This window comes from the organism of the source record quoted next, unplaced genomic scaffold (genome assembly GCF_019419815.1).
Source record: "Pyrus x bretschneideri cultivar Hongxiangsu unplaced genomic scaffold, Pyrus_bretschneideri_v1 Contig68, whole genome shotgun sequence".
NCBI classification, from domain to species: Eukaryota; Viridiplantae; Streptophyta; class Magnoliopsida; order Rosales; family Rosaceae; genus Pyrus; species Pyrus x bretschneideri.
The window spans coordinates 770225-781813 of NW_025999807.1; the positions used below are offsets into that span (position 1 = coordinate 770225).

The window sequence follows — 11589 nt, forward strand, 5'->3', positions numbered from 1 at the left end:
ATAACAAAAAATTAACAAAGATGTGTGGGAGGTAAAAAAAATATGTGTATGAATAGCACTATCTTATTCTAAAATTTGCTTCCAATAATGAAATACAAATCTCTTTGATAAAGGGAAAACAATAAAAATTAAAATAAAAGAATGACACTAATTAACCATTCAAAAGTGCTGTTGGAGTGGTATATTGGTAATAATGGAGAAAATTTTACATTTGTAACAACATTATGATCATATAACATGCCAATATGGTATTATAAAATTGTCTAAATTTTAATACATGTGCAATCACAATACTAAATTTGATTGTAGACGCTCTAAGCTCAAAACACTAAACTCGACGGTAACACTTTAAACTCCACGCGTATAATAATTTGACTAAATTTGGTGTAGACCGCATCTCTCTACATTCACATTTATTTTTGGTACTAGCTACTATTTAGGATTTATGTTTATAGTCAACCAACATCTATCTCCTACTGTAATTAAGATGTGAGTTTATATTTATTACAAAGTGAACTATAATTCATGTATTTATATTGATAAAAAATAATTAGTGTATTCCAAACATATTTACCCTTCCAACAGCATTAATCTCCAACCATTGCCGGTAATGCTGGAAAAAGCATCTGGGAGACCGTTTCCTCGAGAGCAGTTGGATTCCATTGTAGTGAACACACACACACTCTCTCTCTCTCTCTCTCTCTCTCTCTCTCTCTCTCTCTCTCTCTCTCTCTCTCTCTCTCTCTACCTTCTTTACGTGAAAGGATAATACTAGAGAGATTAAATTTATAAATAAAATATTATAAATTAAATAATATGAAAGTTAATAATTAAATTATTACTTAAATATTGATTTAGTTTGTAAATATTGCTAACAAATTTAGTATCCCAAAAATTATCCTAAGTGAAAATCCCAAAAGTCCAAGTGTCTAACATCAATTATTATAAAAGAACACTGAAATGACACCAATGTGGATACAGTTAGAAGGAGGAGTGTGGGAGAAGAAGCAAGTGGTCATTTTCTCCACTCACACACATTCACTACGTCTATTACAACTCAATTACTGTTTATTATCTTCTTCTCAAATTAATCACGCAACTCCATAACCAATATCCTAACTACATACATTCTTGTACCAAATTGGTATAAAATTCCCAGCAAAATATCAAAAACCCTCCAGACATTTCCTCAAAAAATGATCCCCGGAACCTGCATTGTCCTGCTCTTTCTTCTCACCTCATTTTCTCCTCTTGCCTCAGCATTCGTCAACCTCACTCTCCCTGGTCAGCATCCCAACCCAGATGAAGTTGTTCTACAAGTTAATAGGTACATAACCTCATTTACTTCCTCTGTTTCTTACCATTTTCCTAGATCTGAGTAACGAATTTGCACTTTTTTTTTTTTTTGGTGTTTTCAGGAAGGTTAATGCTTCATTAGCAAGAAGGCAAATGCTGCAAACAACCCAGAAAGACCAGCTGGATTCTGCATGCTTAACTGGTAACCCGATCGACGACTGCTGGAAATGTGATCCAGATTGGCCAAACAACAGGCAAAGCCTGGCAGATTGTGCAATAGGGTTTGGCCAATATGCTCATGGAGGCAAAGGTGGTGAGTATTACATTGTGACGGACTCTTCGGATGACGATGCCGTGACTCCGAGGCCAGGCACTCTCAGATATGCTGTGATTCAGACTGAGCCACTCTGGATTGTGTTCCCTGGCAACATGCTCATCAAGCTCTCCCAAGAACTCATATTCAACAGCTACAAAACCCTCGATGGCCGCGGAGCCAATGTCCACATTGTGGGTGGTGGATGCATCACTCTGCAGTACATAAGCAATGTCATCATCCACAACGTGCATATCCACCATTGTCATCAGTCAGGTACTGGAGTTTTTCATGAATATTTATTTGCCATAGTTAATGTGCCACCAATATTTTGTCCCGTGTGCAAGGAAAACTCGATTTACCTATGTGTTGTTTGTTGACAGTTGCACATGTCTCATATTACCTAATAGACATGCTATTGAAAAAAAAAATACACACCCCATTAAATGCACCTTTTTTTTTCTTTTAATAAATGATAATATCTACCCTAGGGGGTTGGTGGTATGCTAAACTTTATAATAGGCTAGTAATAATGTAGTTCAAATTCGCATTTAGAGAGAATCAAACCTAAGACCTCTCACTTACAAGTGAAGAAGAATAACACTAAACCATAGTATTAATTGCATGTATTTTAAATTTTCCAATATGTATCTCGGTTTATTTGATACATACACACTTTACCTAGTATGCGTGGTTTCCTGATACTTATAAGTATTTTAGTTTTCCAAATACGAATCCGGAGTTATTTGGTATATACCATTTTTGTAATACATATGTCTTCTTGTTGTTGATAATTGTATATATTTGTGTTCACCTAATATTTATTTGGATTTACATAAATCAAGATTACTCTTCTTTTAGTTTAGGATTTATGTTTACCTCATTTATGTTAGAGCAATGCTATTCACATACCCCATTTTATTTCCCACACATCTTTGTTAATTTTTGTTCATTGATCTTTTTCATTCACACGATCCGACAACAAAAAATTGAGAGATGTGTAACAGGTAAAATTCCTCCCTTCATGTTATAATACATGTAGTTTACGAATGATTGTATTCAGATAGTTGGGCCTAAATTTTAATTTGTCTAGTCCCTCAAAATTTAGTAATTTGCTTGTGCTTGTGTGTGCAGGTCAGGCTAATGTGCGTTCAAGCCCTACTCACTATGGCTTTCGCACAGAATCAGACGGTGATGGGATCTCCATCTTTGGATCCAAAGACATATGGATAGACCATTGTAGCCTATCACACTGCAAGGATGGACTGATAGATGCAGTGATGGGGTCCACAGGAATAACAATATCAAACAATTATTTTTCTCATCACAATGAAGTCATGCTGCTGGGCCACAGCGATGACTACTTGCCCGACTCCGGCATGCAAGTCACCATAGCCTTCAATCACTTTGGAGAAAAGTTGGTGCAGAGAATGCCTAGGTTAGTCATACTGTTATACATCAAACATTGTACGCTATACATTAATTTTAAAGCGGCTCAAATCCAACCGTTAAATTTCTTTTGATTTTTCATGTAATTGTGAAATTTAGTAATGTATGTTATATATTGACGTTCTCTAGAATTCTCATAGGTGTAGAAGGGGTTACATCCACGTGGTCAACAATGACTTCACTCAATGGGAAATGTACGCCATCGGAGGCAGTGGAAACCCTACAATTAACAGCCAGGGAAACCGTTACATTGCTCCATCAGACCGTAATGCCAAGGAGGTGACAAAGCGTGTGGAAACAGCGGAAGGGAAGTGGAGGGACTGGAACTGGAGATCGGAGGGGGACATAATGGTAAATGGAGCATTTTTTGTGGCATCTGGGGAGGGAATGGAGCTTAAGTATGAGAAGGCCTACAGTGTGGAACCCAAGTCTGCCGTGCTTATTGACCAACTCATCATGCATGCTGGTGCCCTTGGCGTTGGTGGCAGGTCTCTTTCTTTTTCTTTGTTGCTCTTTTTCTTTCCCTCTGCACTTTTCTTTTCTTCTTTTTACTCCCTTTTACTTTTCCTAATTGGCTATGAACTCACTTTACTGTTCAGTAATTTCCACTAGTTCATGCTAAATTTACGGTGCATGGGTTGATTTCAGGCTCAAATTACTTAAGTTAGATTTACTTGGTTTGAGGTTGGGGTCATCCTAGGACTTGTAGCATTTTAGTTTCACTTTCTTTGATATTCAAAATGATCCCAATTTGTCCACAATTTAAATGACTCTTAATCCATCTAGGATATTTAACTTGAAGTATTGACTGAACTCATTTGTTCATCACGTTAACTTATAAATAGTGGTGCCTTCTTGGTTTTGAAATGGTAAAACCTGTACGATACTATACTCTGACAATGCCTAATGCAATTTTGAATGAGCAGGGACAACAACCTGGGCAAGTGGAGCTCGGCCGGCGACGGAAATGGTTTAGGCTCTGGTCCAGACTATACGGATGACATGTCGGGAAGCAGCAGCATTCTACTGCCGCCACTTCCATCCACCTGCACTGTCTTCTCCTTTTTCATCTCATTGTCATGCTTGCTAGTTTTGTATATTATCCCAGACGACATGCATTTATAATATGAGAAAATAATCAATGATTTTAATCTCCTTTATTTATATCAGCAGTGTCTGCGCGAAGCATATTTGGTATCCAAGACCAAGAGAAAAGAAAAGAACATAAAAGCAATAGAGTATGTTGCCTTTTACTTTACTTGGCGTAATTCTGAATATAGTTGTTGTACCCTAAAAATTACAAAGCCTACGCGGCGCGTAGGCCGAATAACTAATAAGCTAACTAAGTCCTTCGGTTGAATGCGGGGCGTGCCAACTCGTCGGCCTAGCTCGGCCGAGGAGTAAAATTTGTTGATATTGCGTTGAGCGCGTTGCTGACTTCTTTATCTTACGACTGCGGCCGAGGAAGGAACAAATCTCGACCTTTGGATTCTCGAGCCTGAAGACAAGGCTGCTAGTTCTACGAAGTTCAATATCAAATTCGGCTCTCAGGGTGCCGAATGTAGTAACTTGGTAACACCTCACTTCGCCGAGAAGGCTAATGAGATGACCTCTGCCAATAAGGATTTGAAAATCCTTCTCGACCGAGACTTGGATAGATAATCAGTCGGCCTCGACGCAGTGCTGTTTATCCAAACTGAAGGTGCTTCGGGAATGGCTGATTCTACGGCAACAGTGCTGTTTATCCAAACTGAAGATGTTCGCCGGTTGCCTTCACAGTGCTGTGTATCCAAACTGAAGATGTGTCGGCGAAAAAAGAAAATAAAAAAAATCTCAAGATGTTTGAGAGGTTTTGCGCAGGGCAGTTGTGTGTTGAATTGGAGCTCCCTCAATTGTTGCATGATGTCTTGTATTTATAAAACTAACTTAGCGCAAAATCCATCTGTGACCATCAATCTCCACAAATAATAATTTACGCAGAGATGATGATTATCCAATGAAAGTCGTGGCACTCAACGTCTTTGGTGCTAACCACGCATTTTAGCCAAAACCACGTAACCAAGCTTGGTATGCCAATTCCTTCTTTGCTAAAGATAAGCATTGTCATTCAAACCTTGGAATATCAAGCTTTATCCATAGAATATTCACTTCATTTGGCAGCCTTAAGTTTGCTAATAATTATCCCATGCATGCATCACAATGGCTTACTTCACGTAATGAATCATTCAAGTTGGACTCCACCTTGGTTACCAACTAATGCCACCACATGCTAAGACTCTTTTTATAATGCATGATGCTCAATCCCGCGTTGAATGCTAAGAATCCCAAACTAAATTGAACTATTTTGCTTGCTTCGATATAGTTTGAGTCACATTTATCTCGTACAAGAAAATTGTCAAAATAATTCATTATTAAAAGATAATTATTATGATTAAAAATCATAATATTATCCTCTAACAACAACAAAATTATTGTAACTTTCTTATCCAACGATTAAGAATCATCCTTACTCAACGGCCTCGATCGCTTGGGCCGATGGTGTAAAATCAAGTCCAAACATTGCCCCCTAGTTTCCTTGAACTTCGGCTCATAAGCCGAATGGTTAAGCAAATTAAGTCTTTCCGGCCAATCAGGAGTACCTCGACCACCTACTTATCAGGCCGAGAGAAACCTGTTGCTGTGTTGATTCTGAGTAACCTTGCCGAGAGAACATGATCCTGGCTTCTTTTGACCAACGAACAACTCATGGTTGAGGAGAAGTGATAAGCAATCATGAACCAAGGTCGAGAAGAATTAGGGGGCAGTTGTGTGTTGAATTTGGGGTCGAGAAGTGATGAGGTCAAAATGTTAACTCTAAAAATTACAAAACCTACGTGGCGCGCATGCCGAGTAACTAATAAGCTAACTACGTCATTCGGTTGAATGCGGGGCGTGCCAACTCGTCGGCCGAGCTCGGCCGAGGAGTAAAATTTGATGATGTCGCGTTGAGCGCGCTGTTGACTTCTATATCTTGCGATTGCGACCGAGGAAGGAACGCTCTCGGTCTCTGGGTTCTATAGCCTGAAGACAAGGCTACTAATTCTGCGGAGTTCACAACTCGTCGGAGTCCGACTCGGTCACTGTGATTATATTCGTAAGAGTATAAGCACACCGAATCGAGACCAAACTATATGGGCACAGGTACTCAAATACGATGTATGTCTTGATGGTAAACGTAGTTCGGTCGTCGGAATGCCGAACCCTGAAACTTACTCGCGAGTATCCAATCATAAAATCACTCGGCGTCCAGTACGCCGAGCAATGCAATTCGTAACACCTGACTATGCCGAGAAGGCTAGCAAGGTGACCTCTGCCAACAAAGGTTCGACAACCCTTCTCGGCCGAGACTTAGATAGATAACCGGTCGACCTCGACGCAGTGCTGTTTATCCAAATTGAAGGTGCTTCTCGGTCAGCTGATTCTGCGGCAGCAGTGCTGTTTGTCCAAACTGAAGATGCTCGCCGGGTGCTTCCACAGTGCTGTTTATCCAAACTGAAGGTGTGTCGGCAGGAAAAGAAAAGGAAAAATCTCAAGGTATTTGAGAGGTTTTGCACAGGGCAGTTGTGTGTTGAATTGGAGCTCCCTCAATTGTTGCATGATGTCTTGTATTTATAAAACTAACTTAGCGCAAAATCCATCTGTGACCATCAATCTCCACAAATAATAATTTACGCAGAGATGATGATTATCCAATGAAAGTCGTGGCACTCAACGTCTTTGGTGCTAACCACGCATTTTAGCCAAAACCACGTAACCAAGCTTGGTATGCCAATTCCTTCTTTGCTAAAGATAAGCATTGTCATTCAAACCTTGGAATATCAAGCTTTATCCATAGAATATTCACTTCATTTGGCAGCCTTGAGTTTGCTAATAATTATCCCATGCATGCATCATAATGGCTTACTTCATGTAATGAATCATTCAAGTTGGACTCCACCTTGATTACCAACTGATGCCACCACATGCTAAGACTCTTTTTATAATGCATGATGCTCAATCCTGCGTTGAATGCTAAGAATCCCAAACTAAATTGAACTATTTTGCTTGCTTCGATATAGATTGAGTCACATTTATCTCGTACAAGAAAATTGTCAAGATAATTCATTATTAAAAGATAATTATCATGATTAAAAATCATAATATTATCCTCTAACAACAACAAAATTATTGTAACTTTCTTATCCGACGATTAAGAATCATCCTTACTCAACGGCCTCGATCGCTTGGGCCGATGGTGTAAAATCAAGTCCAAACAATAGTTTATTAACTCACTTTGATTTAGGATGAGATGTCTTCTGAAAATGGATAACGGGTGATGCAGTTCCCATCTAGTTTCCAAATCATTTTTATATTGCAGTTGAACAACTTTGTGTCTCGTGTCTGTGTTTGTGGTTTTCTGCTTTATATCCATCCAGTCGAGGTTACGAACTTAGTGTTAGGCATGGCTGGGTGGATAGAACTAGAAGGCAATGATGTGTTAGGTTTTGATGCCAAATATGTTGTTCAACGGACTAGTGTATCGATGTTGTCTCAAACTTAAATGTCCAAGTTTAACATGTCTCGACTCCAATAGTGAACATACATATAAAACGTCTTAGTTTTGTATATATTAATAGTAGACTGCTTACTTGCGTGTTGTAAATTGTTGTGATACTTTTTCGACGAGAGAATATTTCTTTAATTTTCACTTTCACAACTTGTATCGAGCCACACTACACAACCGCAATATAAAATAGTGAACCATTAGTATTTAAAACATGAATTAGAACTAAGGTTGTGATCCCTTTCTCCTTATATGTAATCCTGCATATATATGTGACGTCTACAGAAGCTCAAGTTCAGTTGTAGGCATCTTTCCAGCGGACAACCTCATATATAATCTGAGTTGCCACATGGATAATGTTATCTTCTGCTTTTGCTTACGCTCGACCAACTCTTTCCCTCATCCAGATTACCAGTAGAGCTAGGTTGTCTGATTAATTTTTGTTTTATGTTATATATGGTGACACCAACAGTGCAATAGCAATAGTAAGAAAAGTAGGAGGCTCGAACTATATATTATTATCCATTTATTATAGATAAAAAGTAGGAGTCTTGATGGTTGGTGGTGTGCCACAAGCTTTTTTTGACCAATTGATAGGTTTAAGTTGGGGTATGGGTTTAGCCACTTCCGTTGAAATATAGAATGTGTAACACTAGTCAAGGTGCTGCATATGTGTTTAATGAATACTTGTTTCGTTATATGTAAGGAGTCATTTCTCTTTATATGACAAAGTGACATCGTTTCACTGTATAAATATTATATATAATTGATGTGACGAACAAATTGACAGGCGCTAACAAATAATATCCTTAATTAACCGCCAACTTGTTTGATTCATATAAGCGACTAAACAGTGTATGAACTAAATAAATTTTTTATGGTAAAGAGAATGAAAATTTTGGAATATGAAGTTTGTATGGTGAAATAATGTCACGTGATTCAGATTACAACGTTTTGTAAGGTGAAATGATGTCACATCCTCATGTAAGAAGGAATGACTCCTTAGGCACGCAGTGTCTTGAAATGATAATACATATACCAATATTGCTTATTTTGCGTTCATTTGATTCATTTTCGCTACACTCTAACTACAAAATTTCTAGTAATTGGCTGCTTTTTCTTGTATTTCTCTCATATGTATGATTATATCAACTACAATTTACGATGATAAAAGGAAATGGTAACAGCTTAGAGAGAAGACGAGAGAATACAATTCAAATTTAAGTCAGATGATTGCACATCCAATACATGCATGCGATTACAAATTATAGTTTGAAAAGCTTCAAGAAGCTACCTAACTGATCAAAGTAGATCCTCTCAGCGACTGCCCTATGTAGATGAGAGTACAAAAGCTATTCACCCTCCAAATTTTGTCCCATGAATTCTTGTTAAGCCATCATCAGCTGCCCTATTTTCTTCTCAGAAGATATGCCAAAACCTCACTTGCTGGAGCTGGAAAGGAAGAAATTCCATTTTTCTTAGCAACATGCATTGCATATGGTAATGCTAGGGAGACCAAATTTGGAGACTAAATTTGCAAACTAAATGATGTGTCATCAATAAGAATAAGCACGTTTATCAACGTGTAAGTAATAAGCCAAACATCAACTTACATGTCTTTTAGTTTTCAATACTTTGTCTACAAATTTGGTCTAGCTAGCATTACTCATTTTTATTTCATTTGATCCACATTTCCCACTATTATCTGTTAATTCATGTCCCAGAGAAAACCTAGACAGTCCCATGCATCACTATCATCCGGAGTCCATTTAAGATGACGTAAATCGGACTCGACACTATTACAGTCCTGATTATAGGTTGTTCCACTTTGTTCACTTGATAGCTCAGATGTCCATTCTGATAACTGGGTTTCGTATGGAGAATTTGTTGCCGCAAAGTCCGATAAACCAAGATCATCAGAGCTAGTAACCTTGGTTTTGATCAAAGTCGTATTTTTCCTCATTCATGTCACCTTCCTGACAGAAAATACCCTGTTGGTTTTTGTTCAATTTACATTGGAAATTTCCTGCAGACAGAGCAACTGTTAGTAATGTGGGGCTTTGAAGAAGATAAAACAAGCCTTGGCATTTTCCACAATATGTTTCAGAAATCAGAAGAAAATGATGAAGTGTAATATACCATCTTGAATTTGTATTTTCTTCTTTAAATGAGTTCTCCAGTGATTCTTGATCTCATTATCGGTTCTTCCTGGCAGCGCTTGGGAAATCATTGACCACCTACAAGATTGATATAGTGATATAGTTGGAAGAAACTCAGAACATTGCAGAATTAAGCACAAGCTAGGCGATAGTGCTAGCAATGTTGCAAGAAGGTAATAATGTCACGAACTCGAAAAGGTAACCAAAGACAAGAACTACGAAACTCACTTGTTACCCCAACGTTGATGAAGTTGGCGAATGGTTTTCTCTTCTATGATGGTAATCTTACCATGCTTAATGTTTGGGCAGAGGTAGTTCAACGACCGCATGCTGCAACTCCTACCACTCCTCCTTAGACCTGCACAGTGTAAGTTGTGTGACTTTATCCATTCACCACATACGAAACGAGTCATCTTTAAACTTCACAAGTAAGAATCATTTGTAATGTGCTTACCTGATTCCTTCACTAACGCATCCCACCTCCTACCCCCCTTAAGATTTACATAGGTCTTGAGTCGCTCATCTTCCTCTTCGAGCCACGGACCTTTGAGCAAGTTCTCTCCTTCCACGGCCGCCAAGAGAAGTTAAACCCTTATATATGAGAAGTAAGGTGGCATAGAGTTGGGCAAACGAGGAAAAAGTGACCTCTTACAGAAACCCCACTAGGTTGTGGGAACTCCACCATTGGCTTTGCCTTACATAACTCATCGATATAAGGCAACAAATTAGGTCATCCAGGAAGGTGAACAGTTGATGATTCTAGTTCTCTCTCCTTTTTTGCATCACATTTTTTGTCTCTATAGCCATTTTGTCTCTGTCTATTAATCATACTATTCATATAATATATGATTAATTGGGAAAAAAAAGAAGGAAAGGATAGGGAGACAATGTTTTGGAAGGTAGTCCAGGCAAGCAAAGATTTTGATTAGATTAATAGATATTATGGATACTTTGCATTTGCATATCTGGAAAGAAGAGAAGAAGAGGGGTTTGTCCTCCAATGAAGGCAGTTGGTGAAATTGCTGGGGACATTAGCACTGTGTTAGTGAAAGAGACTGGATCCAATAACTTGATTTGGGCTTTACATCTTTGATTGAGAACCATTTACATGATTGAAGAACTACGTGTTTGATGCGTAGAATTAAATTGGATTGGATATACTAAACAAAGAATGAAGGTCATCTTCCAAAATTTCATCCAAGTTGACTGGTAGAGAAAATGGATTTGTCATTAACGATGTTTATCCCTTGCAATCCCCACAAAATGATAGAATATCAAAGATCTCACGTTCAGGGCTCATTTATCCCTTCTAATTCATCCAATTCTTTCACCTGGCAAAGAATCTGGCGGTTGAAAATCATTCTTACTGCTACCTACTTTGAATTAGGGTTCATTTGGTGCCTGGGATTGGAATGGAACCGGCAACTAATAAGCTTCAAGGTATATTAAAAGTAGATGTGAATGATTTCCGTTATGAATGGGATTTGGCATGAAGGAGGTTCAGGTATGTTGAATGAAGAAATAGAGACTACTCTACAAATTTTGTCCAAGTCGAAAGTAGAAAGATGGTTTAGTAACGATCAGAACTTATCCTTCCGATCCTACAAATTGGTGGACCATCGACACCTTATAACAAATCTATCTAATGTCTTCACCTTAGGCGAAATTTAGAATTTGGCAACTTGGCATTCATTTCTAACATCAATAAACCTTGAATCTCGTAAGTTAATATATCCAATCCTAGTCGTCGAACATGACCCTTACGTATGCATCATGTGCAATATGTACAG

The 11589-nt window shown here is 38.3% G+C and overlaps 2 protein-coding genes across 2 annotated transcripts; one reads left to right on the top strand and one right to left on the bottom strand.

Annotated features, from left to right (window-relative positions):
- Positions 1-961: 961 nt before the first annotated feature.
- Positions 962-4222, top strand: LOC103949353 (probable pectate lyase 12). Its single transcript, XM_048573421.1, has 5 exons — positions 962-1327; positions 1419-1885; positions 2744-3047; positions 3199-3546; positions 3985-4222. The coding sequence occupies exons 1-5, from the start codon at positions 1197-1199 to the stop codon at positions 4181-4183; spliced, it is 1449 nt and encodes a 482-aa protein (XP_048429378.1). The 5' UTR covers positions 962-1196; the 3' UTR covers positions 4184-4222.
- Positions 4223-8835: 4613 nt separating this feature from the next.
- Positions 8836-10380, bottom strand: LOC103949354 (transcription factor MYB27-like; the record flags this gene model as incomplete). Its single annotated transcript, XM_009360465.3, is given in 5 exon segments — positions 8836-9577; positions 9579-9666; positions 9780-9877; positions 10028-10157; positions 10254-10380. Coding segments are annotated over 5 exon segments (672 nt in total), but the record flags the coding sequence as incomplete, so codon positions are not given.
- Positions 10381-11589: the final 1209 nt, after the last annotated feature.